The sequence below is a fragment of the Diuraphis noxia genome, unplaced genomic scaffold (genome assembly GCF_037042655.1).
Source record: "Diuraphis noxia isolate RWA-SAM2 unplaced genomic scaffold, SU_Dnox_SAM2 contig0002, whole genome shotgun sequence".
NCBI lineage: Eukaryota > Metazoa > Arthropoda > Insecta > Hemiptera > Aphididae > Diuraphis > Diuraphis noxia.
In genome coordinates, this window is record NW_028301712.1 from 83,664,516 (window position 1) to 83,684,984 (window position 20,469).

Genomic DNA, 20,469 nt, shown 5'->3' on the forward strand with positions numbered 1-20,469 from the left:
TCAACAAATAGCATGTCATTTTTATTAAATAGATATAGATATAAAGATTGTGCTATAGTCTATATTATAGACTATAGTACATTTTACCTGAGAACCAGGACCGTAGAACCTACCATAAAAAATACTAATGATTTTTATATAATATTTAGTATAAAATAACATAAGTAATTTACTGAATAGGACAAAATGACTTTCCACAAATGTCTCAAAATAAGCCACATACAAAACAGCAGACAACTCAAAAACAAAATAAACCAATGGAAGCAAATCAAAAACAAAATCAACCTGCTGGAACTAAACCAACTCAAAAACAATCTGAAGGTATAAATGAAGACAATGATAAAATTGAAAATAAATAAGTGTGTTAGTAATATTCTAGTTAAGAGCAAGTTCTGCACAAATATGACTGCTTTATATATTCTGCCTGCTTTTGTATTTTCTGACTGGATTAAACTCAATAATAAAATTGACTATATATATAATAAGGATTGGCAACCAACGGCTGTCTAATGATGTGGCCTTCATCATTTTTATCTGGCTGCCAGTGATGTGTTAAATTGTTATGTTCTTTCTTTTTTTTGTATCTATTTTCACAATTTTACTGGTTTTTATATTAGGACAGTAACAACATTTTTTGACTATTAACTTTGATATATTTTCTGGTAGAAAATTAGTCCATAAAAGGACACCGTAGGAAAGAAAGTTTGGGAACCGCTGCTCTAACCCACTAGAATTTAAAGTTCTAAAAATTGAGTCTAGTACATCTGAGTTGCTTATCTTTGATTTATAATAATCTAATTAAATACATTAAATACAATTTTATGTTAGGCAATAAAACATCTGCTGAGCCACAACCATCTTCAACTAAAGGTAATTTAAAATAGCATTTAAGTATATTTTTACTACTAGTATATTTATGTTAAATTTAGACAATCAACAAATTGAACAACAAATTGTAATCCTAAAGAGTAACTTACATATTCCTAAAAGAAGAAATCCTAAGACTGGAGGTACTATGGGACGTGCAACTGAGATTGATGTGAATCATCTTCCTCTTGATCTTGACAATTTGTTCAAAAAAGTTGTCTATCATATAGATGTACAATTCAAACCAGAATTACCAAAAAGACTTCTTAGGTAATTTATTTTAACAATTAATAATTATTATCAATATGTTCATTTTTTTACTATTAAATATTTTTAATTCAAAAGTAATATAATATATCTTATTCAATTTGCTTGAATCATATTTTAAAAATGTGTACTAGAGATAAAAGTAAAATATTTAGATTGATAAATTTCATATTTTTTATTATTTTTACAGTTTTACTTATTATTAATTATCAACCATATTATGTATTTTTAGTTATTTTTATATTTTGTGAACAAAAAATACTCCACAATAATGAATAAGTTGTCAAAAGTTTTTGATATAACACACCAGGGATGGCAATATATTTTGTGGTATCACGTACTCTCAATATTTGACACTTATATTTAAAGTATTTAAATACTCAATACATTTGAATGAAATAAATCACTGGTTTTAAAAAAAATTGCATTTATACACATTAGGTGTGTATATTTTAATTAGTTAAACTTCAACATTTAGTAACTTAATGATATTATACATAACAATAAATTACTATTATGAATGTACATATTTTTTAAATAGTGACAAACTTCTACAGTCAATAAGTAATAACCTAATTATTATACAAGTATTAGTTTATGATGTTATAATTATTATAATTTTATTATCAGAGCTTAAAATTGTGTACCAAAACCCAATAAATACCATAAACAATGATTATTTTAAGTTTAAATATTCCGGTGAGGGTAAATACCTCTAAAAAACACAAATTTACCAAGAAACAAAAACCTACTTGTATAGTATTATAGTAGTTCTTGTTATATATTTTTGATAAATACATTTATCCTATGTACAATCAGTAAAACTAAACAGATAGATAATGACAAAAATACACATTACATGAGTTTCTAATTTGATATGTAATGTATCTACTGTTTGTATCATATGTCTAATAATAATCTTATCTATCTAGTATATATTAAATAAACTTTTTTTAAGTCAGTAAAACTTATATTTTTGTTTATATTAATTTTTCCTAATAGCAGACAATTTTTATGGTCCCGTGAGTGTCTGCTATTTAGACTTTCACTGTAAAATAAAAATAATATTAGTAGTTACCTATGTTATAAATATTTCATTTTATAATTTACAAATAAAATACTGATTGTGAGAGTTTAAATCTGAATTTTTAATAATTTGAAAATAATTTATCTCTTTGTAAAAACTTCTACTGGACAGTGGACATATTAACCTTAAAGTGTCACTATTCATAGGCGATTGAAAATAATCGTAAAAAATTAATTTTTTAAAGTATTTCATCAATGTATTGAGTATCTTTTGATAAAAATTTGTATGAAACATTTGATCATTGACTAAAAATGTATCGCGATACAAGTCACAATTTATTGTGTTTAAAATACTATTGAAGATACTGCACAATCCTGATAGAAACTATAGACTATATGTATTAAATTATTGAACTAATGTTTTGAATTAGTAATTTCTTTATAACATTTGTATTTCTTTATAGAAATGCTTTGGAAGAATTTAATAAAAGACATTATCCGAATGTTAATTTTGCATTTGATGGACGAAGAAATATGTATTCTGTAAAAGAAATAAAAGGGGTATGTTCATGAATTTAAAATTAAAAATATATCTTTTAGTATGACAAAGTAGTATTTCAGAATGATTGATTTATGTTTTTGTAATTGAGCAGATAACACGGTAGCTTTAAACGAGGTGTTATGGTGAATATTTTTTTATTTTATGGTGGAAAGGAAGGGTGGTCGGGATACATTAAAATAAACAATAACATAAATTAAAATTAAAATGTTTACAGTAACATAATAATTATATCTATTATAAAATCTTTTATTTTTTTAAGTTAAGGAAATTAAGAGTGGCTGAGTACTGGAATATTTATTGTTTTTTAATGTTCACCTTATCACTAGGTATGCGTTTAATATTAAGAAAATATCTCACCTGTATGAGTTCTTGTCATTTTACAATTAAAATTATAGTTAAATAAAGTTAAACAGTTTGCATTTAGCTTAATTTTTTTTAATATTAGAGTACATTTTCACCTATTATTAAGCTTAAAAAGTTATCAGTATATCAATATGATTATTATTGGTGGAGGTGAACTTAAAATCATATATTGCATATCTATCAGATTGAGTTAACACATTTTTTCATAATTTAAGTATCAAAAATCAAAATATTAAAACAAACAAAGCTAAATGTACATTATTTCTGAGCTCAAATTTGCTATATTACATCCTTGAAGGACAGATAAAAAATTTGGGGGTATGAGATATCTTCTTAAATGAATACTTTTAATAATAAATCATTTCTTTTTTTTTGGCGGTTTGAAAATATAATGCTTGAAAAAATGGTATGACCGTATTTAAAATACATGCGTGGTATTTTTTTATAATTAAAATAATTATTTAATGTTAAAGTTATAAAAGTCCATTAATTCTAAAAGGGCTTAATATTTCTATTTCCTATGAATATAAGAATTCATATTATTTCTATAGTATTAAAAAATAGAATAATTTTACATTGTTTGCATTTAATATTTTTTCTAGTTTTAAAGAAATAAAATTTGATTATAACTAGGCACACTGGAATTGTACGGCTGGCCTTACAAAAAATGCGCGCAGCACTTCGAATCACATGTTTGATAGAATGTAGGAAAAAAAGCCACGGAAAAAAAAGTCAAATTACAATAATTAAATATATAATTATTAATAAACAGGTTATATGTTATTATTTATTATTCATAGTTATAAATATATTTTAGATTCTTAACAGCAATGAATGTTTTGATTTTATTAAACAAAAAAATTAAATTAAAAATATACTTAAATTAATTTATTTCAAGATAGCATGTAGTTCATACTGCAACATGTGTATTTTAAAAAGAATCACCCTGTATCAAGTATATAACATTGCACTCATACATATTTAGGGTGTAATAAATCAAAATATAGAAATCAATTGATTTCAAAATAATATCAACAAAATATTATGTTATTTTTATTCAATGTATATTATAATATTAACAATTCTATTTTTATATATGAATACAGACAATACAGTATGATCAATAATTGTTAAAAATTTTAAATTAATTAACTTATAACCTGTGTATTAATAATTATATATATATATGTATACAATATGACCAATCTTTAAAAATTTTGAACAATACTTTAAATTTTATTTTTTTATATATTTGATCAATAATGTCTAAATAATTTTAAAATAATACTTGAATTCTAATTGTTATATATTTAATTATTGTAATTTGAATTTTTTTCCATGGCTTTTTTATCTGTCAATTTTTTCCTTGGCTTTATTTTCTGACTACCGTTTGATAACATTACAGTGTTCAATAATTCGCCATTATTCTCAAAACTAAAAAAAATAATTAAATATCATTTGAAATTAATGAAATAAAATGTTGAAAAGTCAATATTTTCAGAAAAATGTAAGTATACAAAAGGCTATCATACATTTTTTTGAAAATAATTGAATAAAAATATATTTTTTAATTTTTTTACCAAAACTTTTAAATAAATCAAAATATGAAATAATTGTATTTCTTATTTCTATGATTCTTATTCAAAAACCAAAATTTTGATATCTCCATTATTTCAGGAGATATTGCATTGTGCAAATCCTCGCGGGACACTGTATAGAATATTTAAGAAATTTATCCCTCCCCTCAAAAAAAAAAAAAATTAAAAAGTGATCATCAAAATTATTTTCCAAATATCTTTTTTTCTATTTTTCATTTAACTATTATTATTTATAATCTATTTAATATTTATTTAAATAGGTTTACAAGTTGTTAGTTGTATATAGGTATCTTCTATCATAACTAAATACTGTTATCAATGTAATACAAACCATGATATAAAGAAATATATGTCATTTTTAAAAATGTTTCTTATAATATTTTAACAAATAATAACTTTTCTGTAATATTAATTTAATTGTATAAAGTAATTAAATACCACACATTTATTTTATATATGGCCTGTTACACATGATATGTAACTTAGATGTTAACACAGAAGTAATTTATGTACTTACATATCTTATCTATAAATATATATTGATGTTACTTCTTACATGTAATTATTCATTTATGTTTAGAAAACTGACACAATAACAGTTTTAAATGATGAAAATAATAGAAAAATAGACTTTAATATTTCAACCTCAATTGTGAATATAATTCAGATGAATAAAATACAGGAGTATTTAAAATCTGGTTCATCTAACTCTCCTCCAGGTGAAGCGTTTCAAGCATTGGATATTGTTTTGAAAAACCGACCATTTTCATTAAGGTTGGTAAAATATGTTGTCTTATAAACGTACAAAATTAATCGCGGACGTTTCGCCCCCGCCTTTTCGTCCCCGTCAAAAAAACCCGTCCCCAGCAATTTTTAAGATAGGACGTTTGGTCCCCGGCATATTTTGATAAGTACTTTAATTTTAAATGACAATATTACAATTTACAAAATTACAAATACATAATCAATATTCACACAATATAATTATACAAATAGTCAAAATTTAAATAAATCACAATTATATTAGGTCATATTAAATTTCGTAAAAATTAATAAATTTTTAGTCAGCTGCAGACTTATTTTTTTAAAATAATATAAAATGTCATTATCGTTATTATAGTTAAATGTTGTACAAAATGACTGTAATTTCTTTTCCTTAAAACTAAGTATTTTCGGTACATTTATTATTTCATTTTGTTTTTGTACCAATGCAGTCGTTGCAGACACATTGCACATCTGTATTGATTCAATAAATATATATAAATTAGGATGTTTAATTCTTACAATATTTTTTAATTTACTGAATGTCCTTTAATCAAAATATGCCGGGGACCAAACGTCCTATGTCTTATAACTCTCCGGGACAAAATGACCTATCTTAAAAATTGCCGGGAACGAAACGTCTGTTTACCGTACAAAATAGAAAATTTTAATGGTAAAATTATTATCCAGAGCATCTTTGAGGCATTTGTTTGATATTTTAATTTTAGAGTAAGGTAAAACAAGTATTTTTAAAATGTATATAAATTGCTTTGTATATACTGGATTCTTACTACAGTTTATTTATAATTAATAGTAAAAATAAATAAATATAATGCAGTACATATATTTACATGTCATGCATGCATAACATGTATTATCTCATCACAGATGATTTCCTTTCATTTATATAAAAATATGATGTTTGAGCTGTCGATGAACCAAATTGTCTTACTATCAGTTCTGAAATGTACTTAAATGATTATTTATCAGTACTTAGAATTGTTTTATTAATTCAAATAAAATTAAAAAGGTTTTATAAGAAATCTTAACACACCTCATTTTACATAATCATGCTTAAGTTTTATGTTGTTATGTTTTATTTTTTCTTGTTGTGATTGCATCATACCTTTGACTTTTATCATATAAATGGGTAATTTATACATCAATCATAAAATGATAACAGTGCTAATTTAAAAAAATATATTCCTGTATGATAAACATATAAAAGGCTAAAAAAGCTTTAATAAATGTATAATGGAACCTCGATAACTTGAATTGGTTGGGGGCGAAAAAAAATTCAACTTATGAAATTTCACACATATGTATTGTAAGACAAAGACCAAATTCTTTTGAGTTATCGAAAATTTAACTTATGGAGGTTCAAGTTATCTATCTAGGTTCCACTGTATTTGTTAAAATTAATTTTTATTTAATTCTTGTTATTAATTAATTTTTTAAAAGCATCTATTATACTTGCCTCTGTCTAATTTCACAGAAATATCATTTGTCCTCACAATATGAGATGTACATAAAAAACTATGTTATTTTGAAGGTAAACATTTTATAAAGTTTTGAATGTTAAATTTTAATTGTCTAATACAGATTCACTAACGTTGGAAGATCATTTTTCCCACTACCACGTATTACACCTATTGACTTGGGTGAAGGAATGGAATTATGGAAAGGATTTTTTCAAAGTCCTGTTATGGGTTGGAAACCTTATCTCAATATAGATGGTAAATATAAAATAGTATATAATTAAAACTTCAATCTTCTCGTACAAATTAGATCTAGTTTTTGCTTGTGTGGGGAGAGGTGCAAATATAAGATCCTCAGCATTAAAAAAAAAAAAAAATGAATAACCATAGGCACTTTAAATTTTCATTAAATATTTTATATAATTATATTATTGACATTTGAAATTTTTTATGAGATCCGTTAAATATAATTAAAATAACATTTTCAGTCTTTAACTTCAAAAATATAATGCAAAATAACTCTTTTTATAAATACCAATACCAGTAGTGTTGTATACAGACATTACAGACTGCCTAAGATTCAGATGTTGGTTGTTTTTTTTTTCTTCTAAAATTAATTAAATGATAGCGTATTAAATTCAAGCAAACATTGTTAAGTGTACTTATCATGTAAATTTTAACAAAATTAAAATATTTAAAGGAAAAATATTATCTGTAGAAACTTTTAACTAGACAAGTCTATAATAATTTTTATAAGTATTTAAATACATTTACTCAAGTACTTCATAAACCTGCTAATTATATTTAAATTGAGGCAAACAAGGCAGTTTGAACTCTATATCTATGTAGTCTGGCTCTATTTTTAAAATATGTTTATTTGTTAATTGAGTTTATTTATATAATTTTAGTGGCACATAAAGGATTTCCTAAGTATCAACCCTTATTGAATTTCATAAAAAATGAATTGAATTGCGATCTCAATTCAGAGATGGACCAAAGAAGTTTCAATGCATTATCAAATTACGTTAAAGGATTAAAAATTGACTTTATAGTTCCAAATCAACCTAATACAAAACGTTCATACAAGGTAGTTGGTCTCCTTGACTCTGCCTCTAAGTTTAGGTAAATACAAATTATTATTGATGTACAATATATGTATATTACAAGAAATTATGATAATACCTTATAAAAGTAAAGGAATTACACGATTTCCTAATACTTACTATCACAAAGCCTAGAATAAGAAGACTAAACTTCTTAGCTTCCTGAAAACAAAATGTTTGCACAATTATATGTCATATGAAGAGTTGTGGTCGTATTCATCACTATTTAATTACCCATGCAATATAGAAAGAAATTAGTCTTATAATTTTTAGAAGTTACAAAAATAAAAATATATAAATGTTGTATTAAGTCTTAAATTTGAATTGTATAATATTATTTGGGCTAACTAGCAAAGTAAGTTAGTTTATTGTAAAATGTAAATTTAAGTTTTATTATTACCGTTAAAGTAATTTAATTGAAACAATGACATTATTTTTATAGATTTGATATGGTGGATCCTGATAGAGGTGTACAATCGCTTAATGTTGTGCAATACTTCAAAATTACACGAAACTATGTTATCAAGCATCCAAATTTACCTTGTTTACATGTTGGAAACATTAACAAAAAGACTGCAATTCCAATTGAAGTAAATAATTATAATATGTTATTAAATACCTAATGTTAATATACTTTATACAAAATAGTTCATAATCATGATTTATTTTTCAAAAAATTTGTATTCAAGTTAAATATTTCAATACATTTTCTAGTTGTGCACCGTTCAAAGAGGACAATTGCGCTTGAAAAAATTATCTGAAGTTCAAACTGCAGCCATGGTAAGGAATGCAGCTCGACCTCCTGGAGAACGACGCCAAACTATTGAAAATTGCATCAAAGACGTTGATTACTCTAAAGATCCTGTATTGCAAGACTTTGGTATTAAAGTTAAAGAACAGTTTGCTTCAATACCAGCAAGAGTTTTGGATCAGCCCTCTTTGGCTTATGCTCAAAATAAGGTAATCTTCAAAGTATTATTGTAAAAAGTTTTGATGAAATTATTTCTGTTTCAATTAACATTGATGGTTTTAAAAATATCTAATAGGCGTGTAGGATGTATGCAATATTTTGAGTATATTAATATAAAAATGTTGGTATATTTTTATCAATACTAAAATTAAAAGAAAAAAGAAAAGTATAAAAAGACATTGTTCTATTTAATTAGTTGATATTTTGCCCTTTAGATTTATTCAGTGATCTCAAGATTTCAGTCATTATAATTGATCATACAACTATTAAAACATTAATCTCATTTTATTCATTGCATTACAGTTCAAGCTTAAAACATACAAAGTCAACTTTTGAATATACTCGGCTCATGAGATAGGTAAACTATATCATCCATGTGGACTGACAGAAGTTGCCATTCTATGGCACTGTTTCCACACTATATAATAGTTTGTGGCATGCTATACACTCTAGGTGTTGCCAATAGTTAACAACCGCCTTCAAAAGTTACCGATATTATGTCAAATAAGTGAGGCAAGTTGGAAATCGGACTCATTTTAGTCAAGATACAGCTTACTTCTCTCATGAGCCAGTGTATAGTAAAATACTATATTTTGTATTCAGTCTTTTTCTGTTCATAACTTAAATTATATGGAATAAAAAGGATAAAAATTCTTAAAATTACAAAAATTCCATAAATTATTAAAATCGTTTGGGAAAGTTGGTATATTTTTCTATCCAGCGCGACGGTAGTGGCGCGAAGCTAAGTAAAAAAAAAGCGAAGCGGTCACTACCGTAGTATATTACACGAGCCAGAGTTTGCCCGTTTTCTTTAGCCAGGGCTACAGACCTAATGAATGAATGGATTGGTCTGTTTGTGGTATCAATAGATCGGGCATGATTTGTAGATTATACCTTTGTCATTTTCGAAAAAATTGGTTGAATAATAACGAATATATTAGCAAAAAAGTCAAGTATTTTTGAAGCAAAAAGATATTGTGCCCGACCGTTTTTAGTTATTACGTTTCACGCAGCAGCGCACAAGACTGTTTTCGTCACGGTCGTACACTGGGCAGCGGTTGTGACTTGCGGACTTCTGTTGCCCGCGTCTTTGCTTATCGTATTCGTAATTTCTGTTATCGACGTTTATCATGACAAAATAAAAAATTTTAAATTAAATTTATTTTGTCATGACATTCATATTTTTGGCGACGTTCGATGTAGAATATGCGTATAGCCGCCACCGCGCCAGTAGAAAAACTACATTTTATTTTTTATCTCATTTTATTTGTTGTAGTTGTAGTAGGCCGTACTACCAGCTATACTACTATACTATTTATTTATATTATAATTTGTGATTCTTTATTTCTAAAATGGTTTCTAAAACATATAAACAGAAGTTACGAAAAAGGAGAAATTATTGAGAAAAAAAACGACAAATACAATGTGTATGGATGAATGTTTAATAAAGATAATAAATAAATGGCTACGATGTAATTACACTGCAATACATTTTGAACGATGGCCTCGAGGGGGTAAAAATGTACATATTATAATAATGGAAAAAAAAATTGAATATGATTTTAAAAAAAAATTAGAGTATATTAAATAAACAAACATAATAATAAAATAAATTAATAAAAACATAAAAAATTACATATTACATGCCAGTACATAAAAATATGTTATAAAAAAACTACTGATATCCCAACAAAAACACTTTGTCGACTCCGTGTAAAAAATTGCTAAGTAAAAAAAACTAGTCATCTATAAAACTTCAGCATTATAAATATGTGATATCATAAATAAATGCTTAGATAACTTAAATTTGAAAAAAACTAGTAATTTATAATACTTAAACATTATAAAGCTGTGATATCAAGAATAAATGCTAAGTAAATTAAATTTTAAATTAATTGATTCTATCTCAATCATTTATTTACTTGGCTAGAATTTATATATTTCGACAAATAAACATGTCTATTCATAACTGGACTATTTAAAAAATTTCCATGACAAATGATACTAAATTTGTTTTATAAAAAAGTCTTAGTTATTAATTTATAAAGAAAATAAATTCTAGCCAAGTAAATAAATGATTGAGATAGAATCAATTAATTTAAAATTTAATTTACTTAGCATTTATTCTTGATATCACATCTTTATAATGTTTAAGTATTATAAATTACTAGTTATTTTTAAATTTAAGTTAACTTAGCATTTATTTATGATGTCACATATTTATAATGCTGAAGTCTTATAGATGACTAGTTTTGTTTTTACTTAGCAATTTTTTACACGGAGTTCGACGAAGTGTTTTTGTTGGGATTTAAAAAACAACAAAAATCAGTAGCTTAAACTCAATGATATTAATTATTTTATTATTTCTGTGTGCTTCTTAATTTTTCCTTTATGACAACATCTTAATTAAGATCCATAAAATTGATGATTATTGAAACAGTAACAATTATAAATATTATGTATGTTAATTGATAATGAGACTATATTCAGTGTTGTTTTTCTTATCTGGTATTTACCATCACGTCATATTGTCATAATAATGTCAGATGATAAAAATAGATTTGCTTTTTATGTGACTTAAGACTTACAATTATTTTTGAAGTATGGTAAATTAAATTATTTTATTTTATTATAATAAAAATTTAGCAATAAATTAATACTTAAGTTGTATGATATCACTGGTACGTAAAATACATTCAAAATTTGAAACCCCTATGTCCGATTATTATGTTATAAAATTAAAATATTATTAGTATATCCATTGATTATAAATACTAGTATTTATAATCAATGGTATATCAAAATGAGTCATTGAACAGCAAAATCGAGTTGAATATTCTGTGAATTCAGGATATGCCCACCACTGCAACCATATATATATATATATATTATTTGTATATTTTTCAGGAAACTAAACCAAAAGCTGGTGTTTGGAGACCTGATAGATTTTCTAAACCAGTACATATTAATAAATGGGTTGTATTGAATCTAGATCAACGTATTAATATTTCAAGAATACAGTAAAATTAATACTGTCTTATTTTCCAAAAATTTGTTTTGACTAATTCTTTATTATTATTTATTTCAGAACCTTTGAAAAAAGTTTGATGATGAGCGCTAGAGACTTAAATGTTATTATAAATTCAATGGATCCTGTGATAAATAATGTTTTGTCTAGGAATAATTTGGCTGATTTAAAATCTTCAATTGGGACTATTTTTTCACAGCAAAAAGCTAACGGTACAGAATTAATTGTGGTTGTTATTCCAGATTATCCTGCAGGAGTTTATGGTAAATAATAAAATAATTAACTTAATATTAATAATTTCGTGAAAAAATAAAATATCTAAAATAATAATTATTCTTCTACCTAACTAAAATCAATCTTAAAAAAGCAGGTAAGTAAATGTTGCTCTGCTGTAAAGTGGTTTACAAATGGGTTATAGTCTAGGATATTTTATAATTTTATACTATATTAATTATATTGCTATTATTTCAAAAACAAATGTGGGTATCTATAAAATAAATTCCAAATTGATCAAATCAGATTCATTGTTTTCATGACTCACTTAGTCATTCATATTAGGTATATACAATTTAAAGTAACCACAAATAATATTTTTAAATTACAATAGTATAGCTAAAATTGTTATTTTTGGTTATTTAATAAGCAGTTTCATCTAAATTTAAACTTAAAATAACTATAAAAAAAGCTGTGTTTGTATAGATTTTAGATTTTTTTGCCACAGAATTAACTATTTACATGGAATTTTGTTTTTAATTTTCAATCCTTAGCTATTAAAGTAAAAATTTTTTACATTTTTAACAACTAAAGAATGTGTAAATTTTCAATTAATAAATGTTGTCGAAGTTTGATCTTAAATGGTTAACAAAAAAAACCTGACTATGTATTTTTAATATTTTCCAACTGCTATTAAATCCACTTGTGGAACCTTGTACTAAACTTTCACTTTTTTTGACCCAATGAATAAAATTTTATTGATATTTATAGAATTAAAAAAGCGGGAAAGTGGATGTCAGTCTGCTGTACAGTAGGTTACTGTAGTAATGGATGGAATTAAATTTGAATCAAATGATATTATATCATTGTATACAAAAAACGATTCTGAGCAGAGACAGTTTATCTGTCTAGGGTATATTATAGATTATTATTACTTATTAGTTATTATTAATACTCATTAAAATATTTGACTTTCTGGTGGGCATTTTTTTTTTTTTTTTTTTTTTTTTCATAAAGATAGACCAACTTATAAGGAGTCTTGAATTAAATTTTCAAATCTTAGATTTAAAAAGAAAAATTTTTATAAATTTCTATCTAAGATAATTTGAACTTTGTCGTAATGTTTATGTATTTAGTAAAAATTCAAAACTTGAATGCTTATAAAAAAAAATTGGGGCTTTTTATTTCTTTTATTTTTCAACTGCATTTTGTAACAATATGTTAAGAGCCTTGTATTAAATTTTCAAGCTTTCTAACCCAACAAATAAATTTTTATCGATATTAATTTTTAAAAAAACTAATAATTATCAAAAATTCACTTTCTGATCTAACAAGGTACTGAAGTTGAAAATCGAAGCATTTCTTCTGCTCAGAATCTAAAATGTCAGCACCGGTCAAATGTACCACCTACATGACATAAATTATGATGAATTCTTATCAGATAGGAAGAATAAATTTATTGGATAAATGACTTATAACAATAACTATAACTATTAAAAATGCCTAGTGTATATTGATTTGTTTTACTTGTATTACAAATTTTAATAAATAGAATGTTCAATGAGTTTGATGAGACTGAATTAAATTTTTCCAATCATTAAATGTATTATTGCTTTTATAATTTCGACATTAATTTAACTTTATTTTGTTTTAGCTGCTGTTAAGCAAAAATCAGAATTGGAAGTTGGTGTTCTTACACAATGCATTAAATCCAGGACTATGTTCAAAATGAATACATCAACATCTTCCAATATTCTACTGAAAATAAATTCAAAATTAAATGGAATCAATCACACTCTTGCCATCAGAAGCAGGTAATGATATTCTAAATAAATTAAGCCTAATATTTTCTTCAGGGGGCCAAATAAGTAAAATATTGCCGTTATGCAGGCCATCAACCATATACATTTAATATTTAATTACTATTTTATACCTACTTTTTGTGTATCCATATGTATATTAATTTCTTAATACAAAATCATGCCGCTGAACATTTCTGTGGCTTTGGCGAGCTACGGGTTGGGCATCACTGCGCTGAATGATAAATTAGTCCAAAACTATAGAGTACAATATAAAAAAATTTTGTATTAAGCATGAATCAATATTTAAATTATTATGTATTGCTTGAGTTAGCCAATTTTAAGCAGTCTTGATAACCAGGCATCACACAGAGACTATTAAATCATTTAATTTAATTTTGTTATTGTGACTAAAATTATAAACTGTTAGTATTTATCATGACAAAATAGATAGGTTATTACAGTTGTAATAGTTCTTTTTCAGTATGCACATTTCTTTCACATTCATCCCATGTTGTAGTTCTCCACTTTTAATTAGTTAGTTGATTTTTGTCCATGTTTTATAAATGTACGTATATTATTGACAGTCAATAAGAAGTGAAGAAGTACAATGTAGGTTTGGATGAACAGAGAATGTGTATCAAAAAACAGTAATGAAACTTATCTATTTTTTCATGGTAATTATAATTTAAATATATTATTTTATTGCAAATAGCTGATCTCGTGCACTTCGTTTCCCGTTAAATGTACTAAATTTATATGACTCAAACTTTGTTCAATTTGTTATTTATTAATTGGTGTATGGTGTTCAAAACTTATCTTAACTTTTCCGTTACCTGGAATAAGAATTCTGATTTGCAGAAGTATAATATTATCAGGTAGGCAATCTACCTGCGGTAGATCGCGGACCTGGTGCTGTTTGTGTGTAAGTGTATGATTTAACTCTAAAGTATTAAAATTATACCAAGTTTCCATTTTTACTTAATTCCACTAACGGTGAATTAATATAATCAATTAATACAAAATCCTTGATTATGCTAGCAGTATATTTTTACACGTATAAATAGATAGCTGAATTACCTGGCATTGTGCGGGGAAAAATAGTGATTTATACTGTAAGTGATAACCGCTTTTTTTCATTGAATTTTTCATTTTGATAATGCTAATATGTATGTGCAGATGACAACTCTCTCTGTCTGATGCATATAAAAATTTAGCTTACACATATGCATTAAAATAAAAAATACAACAAAAGAAAGCGGTGAATACAACATAATATCTAAATTAAAATAGGCTAACAACTAATAAAACTCATACTTCGCGTTTTATACTAAATTAAAAAAAACTACATTTTTTGAAAAGTAATTTTTATTGTTTTGGAAAAATGCTACATAACTACCAATTAACCTATATTTCTTTCTAAACAATATAATTAGTTTTTTCACCAAGTGCATATATGTTGAGGTCACATACCTCAACAATTTTAGATTCTGAACGAAGTGATGAATGTATTGATTTTACAATGATGTGTGTTTTTTTTTTTGTAGGTGATTTGCATTTTTAGCAAATTTTTAATTTTTTGTGTAACTTTTTTGATATTTTCAAGAAACGACTAAATAATAATTATCATTGTGTTTGGTTGAATAAATTTTTGAAAAAATATCACATAAATGATTATTGTAATTATCATTTTAATATATTATAGATGTTTACTTATAAGTCAATACCGATATACTATATTAGTATTTGAATTACAATAAATTGTTTAACAAATTTAGAAAAAAAAAATTTCTTTTTCTTTTTACTATCCAATTTCAATACATTTTGAACTTGAAATCCTTTAAAAAAAAAATTGCGCATACATATTTTTCAATTTTCTATAAGAAACACTTATGAGGAACCTAATATTTCATTTTTATTATTTTTTATTCAGAAGGGTATTTAACATTATACATAGAAAAAAAAATAACACAATTTATATACAGTAGAATCCGCTTATTTGGGACACCGCATAAATGGGACAACCGCTTAATGGGGACAAATTGTCATAGTCCCGAACGGATGTATAAGCTTAATACAATTTAACTTCGTTTATCCGGGACAAACCATCGGTTATAAGGGACAAAAAAAAAAGCGTTTAACAAGATATTTTGGCCTAAATTATCTGATTTCTTATCGAAACTGTAATTATCTAATCTTTATGGCTCTATTATATTTTATATATACGCACGTATATGTACAGGCAATGTACGTATATCTTCCGTCAATTATGTCAATCATTTTTTTTCCATTTCCACAATAAGAGTCAACTCGCCTACGTACAAAATCGAAAACCTTTAGTTCAAGTTCGTTCGTCGATGTGCATTAATGTATGTGCGTTTTTATTATTCCCAGTTTGTGATAGTACGTAATAATATTATGTCTCGTAAAGATTTAACATTGATTGAAAAAATTTCTATACTGGATAAAATTAAGGCTCAACCTCATAATACTAGTCTTCGTGAGTTAAAGAAATTAATAGGCACGTCTAAATCGGTACTAAGCCGATTGAAAAATAATGAAATAGCTATTCGTGAACAATATGAAAAATTAAACGACAACAAAAGTGCACCTGTAAAATAATAATCTAATTAATTTAAGATATAATATAATACTAAATTGTAAATATAATGTACAACTGCTAATAATAATAATAATAATATGTAATTTTTAAATAAAGTATGAATTAAGTGTGTATGTATGTATGTATTTTTTAAATAAAGTTATTATGTATGGATATATGCACTTTAATAGTTTCGGTTTATTAGTTATCCGGTTAATCGGGACAGTCGGATAATGGGGACAAATAGGTCACCGCCCAATGTGTCCCAATTAAGCGGATTCTACTGTATTTCAAATGCGCATAAACAGTACAAAATTGTCTAATGTTCTAATGCTTCTGAAATAGCATTATATATGAAAATAATGTTTTAAGTAATATTAGATTGTTACAATTTTTAAAATTTGTTTTCTTATGTTTGAATTTCTAATTACATTAAAATTTGAACTTCAAACACTTATAAAATCTATTGTGACTATGTATTTTTGATATTTATTTATTGATATATGAATTACTTGTAGTGTATTTGGTATACTATATTCAATTTTTAAACTTTTGTACAACTGACAAAAATCAAAGTTATTCTTCCCTCTGCTTCATAGAAAAACATTAAATTGCGGATAGGTTTTCATGGATTTCTATTTAATGAATTCATTTAACAGTTTATAATAACGATATAATATAATATTTCTCAATTGTCTTTACATTCTCTCACTTATATATGATACTCAACAGCTTAAGCAAAATCATCTGTTATAGCTTTACTCATGACAAGTTTACTGCCTAATGTAAATCACACAACATTTTAAATGTTTTAAAAATTGAAATGTAATAGTAACAACAATATTTTATTTATATTACAACACACATTGTATTACCATTAATTTGCATAAATATCACTCTGCTGAGAGTATTAAATCAAATGTTAATATTAATTTTGTTAATTTAGTAATTCCTCAGCTTATAGACATTTGTATAACTGGTGGGCATAAATATAATTTTAATTATGCTTGATCTTCTTTTTTTGGCATAATGTTTAACAAATTAATTCAATACAAATCAATATTTTTAAGTTGTCAAAATTGAATCTAATCAAAGCTTTACATCTAAATAAATATAGTATAATAAGGTTTTATTAAATAACACATTAATCAAATTATTTGTGATTTAGCCCACCTAGTATGGATGGAGCAATTATTTTTGGAGCTGATGTGACACATCCATCTCCTGAACAGACTACTATTCCATCAGTTGCTGCTGTAAGTTAACTTTAAGTTTATTAGAACTATTAGAACAAATCACAATAAAGATTCCAAATTATGAATGTATAATAATAGTTAAATTCAAGAATCTATTAACAATTTATGTAACTATAAAATACCTACCCAATTCAATTTTAAGGGTGTTGCATCTGCCTTATACTATATATAAATAGTAATTATTAATGTTTATTAAATAATCTTAGCAGTCCATACTAAGCTTATATCTATTACAAATTTATTATATTATGTTTATTATTATCAAGTGAACAAAATTAGTTTTTTATAAATTAAATTGTTTTTGTCATTGAAAATTATATCAATAAACTTCTTAAATTTTTTGATTTAACGACAAAAATTATACCCAAAAAATAATATACAGACAAAACAAAAGATGATAAAAATTTACTTAGCTCTGATTAATATTTTTATAAAACTTTGAAATACATTTTTTCCATATTAGGTAGCAGCCAGTCATGACATTTATGGAAGCCAATACAATATGGAATGGCGCTTGCAATCTCCTAAAGTGGAAATTATTCAAGATCTGGAAGACATTGTTCATTTACAGCTGATTAAATACAAAGATAGAGCAAAAGCTGTGCCAAAAAAGATATTTTATTTTAGAGACGGTGTAAGCGAAGGCCAGTTTTTACAGTTGCTGGAATATGAACTGATTGCTATTCGAAGAGCTTGCCTCCGACTCAATATTAACTACAAACCTTCGGTGACATTTTTGGTCGTACAGAAACGTCATCACACCAGAATGTTTCCCAAGTTCCATTGTGACATGGACGGCAAGTTTTCTAATGTTCCTTCTGGCACAATTATAGATACTCAAATAACTCATCCAACAGAACTTGATTTTTATTTGTGTAGCCATGCTAGTATTCAAGTTAGTTATCATAATTTGTATAATGTATAATATGTTCTCTTAGCTTTTTAGCTAATACATTAATTATCTTTATTTATCAAGGGCACATCCAGACCAACCAAGTATCATCTAATATGGGATGACAATAATTTCACCGAAGACCAGTTGGAACAGCTTACATTTTACCTCTGCTTTATGTTTGTGCGTTGTACTCGTTCTGTTTCATATCCAGCACCTACCTACTATGCCCATTTGGCTGCATTTAGAGCTCGTGCTTATATTGAAAAGTAAGTTATTTGATAACTATATTATAATATTAAAATCACTATTTTTTTTTTTTTTTTTTTTTTATAGCAAACTCATCAACCTCAATAATTTAGATAATGAGCAAACCAGAAATCAACTGAACAAGTCTTTCACTGCTGATACTCCTATGTTTTTTGTTTGAAATCTTAATATTTTATTTTTATCTCAATTTTTTTTTGTAATTTTGATTACTTTTTTTTTGAGTATTAATTATATCTATATTTCTTTATATTATAACCCATTATATCCTATAATATTATATACTTTTATCGTTTAGGACAAGATTTTTTAAATATACTTTGCTTATTTTATTTTACTTTCTTAATAAAGTTACTTTTCAACCTAATGTGTTAATCTATTCAGTTAATTCATTCATTGAAAATGAATTGGTCTTATGTAAATAATTTAATGCACTTTTTGTACCTTAAATCTTAATTTTTCACCTGACTAAGCCTTAGTTGAGTTTCAATAATAAGATTATTCTTTATGGTATTTTTGAAAAGTTGTCTTTTTTTCCAAGCATTTAAATTAAACGCTATACATATTAAATTATTATAAATGGATATACAATTTTTTTCTTCGTATTCGGATAAACTATTTTAAAACATTTTTCGTATTAAAAGTGTTTTCTATTTACAAAACTGATCAAGTCAAAATTTGAATTTCTGAATGATTCGTGTTTAATGAATATTAATTTCAGTATACTATCTATATATATATAGCCGTGGTGTCGATTGTCCATGTTCTAATAATATCGGGTGCTTGAGGTCCCATCTCCAATTCTGATAATATCATGATCTCTTAAAAAATTTACAATTTATGCTCTCCGATATCGACAAAACCATCGATGTCAGGTGTCCCCAAGGCTGGTACCGAATTCCGTCCAGGAGGCGGAGCAACTATATGTCTGAATTCCGTCCTACTACCTGTAACAATGATATAAGTGGCACCTAACCGTGGCAGTAACATTTTCCTTCACATTTTCTCTAGGCATAGGACTGGCAACTTTGCTGGCATGCTTAAAAATGTAAAATCCGGCAAAACAGCCTTATTTATTTATTATTAATATACGGAGCAAAAAAAAACTCAATTTACAGTATATGCCATTTATGTATAAATATGACAGTCATATAAGTATTTTAATACTTAGACAAAGACTAATACAAGACCCCGACATTTTATATGTGCTTGAGACGTATGGAAAGGATAAGTTGGATAGAATGAAGAAGTACTTAGAACAGTGGGAGAAAAACGTACACTCATAGACGTGATAAGAGGAAGACGCTGGAAAATGATCGGACACGCCCTGAGACGCCCAGAAGAATTGCATAATATAATATTAGGGGGTATGATAGAAGAAAAGAAAACTGCAGTGCATCTCCAGAATTCTTATAG

At 25.7% G+C, this 20,469-nt stretch overlaps 1 protein-coding gene across 5 annotated transcripts in view; it reads left to right on the top strand.

Annotated features, from left to right (window-relative positions):
- Window positions 1-19,420, top strand: part of AGO2 (Argonaute 2) — a 29,058-nt gene extending 9,638 nt beyond the window's left edge. For all 5 annotated transcript variants that reach the window (XM_089219169.1, XM_089219170.1, XM_089219167.1 and 2 more), the window contains 16 exons: window positions 181-321; window positions 829-870; window positions 930-1,137; window positions 2,625-2,721; window positions 5,264-5,457; window positions 7,048-7,181; window positions 7,832-8,045; window positions 8,469-8,616; window positions 8,741-8,986; window positions 11,904-12,016; window positions 12,085-12,287; window positions 13,892-14,051; window positions 17,807-17,894; window positions 18,358-18,789; window positions 18,871-19,055; window positions 19,123-19,420. In XM_089219169.1, coding sequence (XP_089075295.1) covers window positions 181-321; window positions 829-870; window positions 930-1,137; window positions 2,625-2,721; window positions 5,264-5,457; window positions 7,048-7,181; window positions 7,832-8,045; window positions 8,469-8,616; window positions 8,741-8,986; window positions 11,904-12,016; window positions 12,085-12,287; window positions 13,892-14,051; window positions 17,807-17,894; window positions 18,358-18,789; window positions 18,871-19,055; window positions 19,123-19,216 — 2,699 coding nt within the window. In that variant the 3' untranslated portion in view covers window positions 19,217-19,420. The remainder of the gene's footprint in view (window positions 1-180; window positions 322-828; window positions 871-929; window positions 1,138-2,624; window positions 2,722-5,263; window positions 5,458-7,047; window positions 7,182-7,831; window positions 8,046-8,468; window positions 8,617-8,740; window positions 8,987-11,903; window positions 12,017-12,084; window positions 12,288-13,891; window positions 14,052-17,806; window positions 17,895-18,357; window positions 18,790-18,870; window positions 19,056-19,122) is intronic.
- Window positions 19,421-20,469: the final 1,049 nt, after the last annotated feature.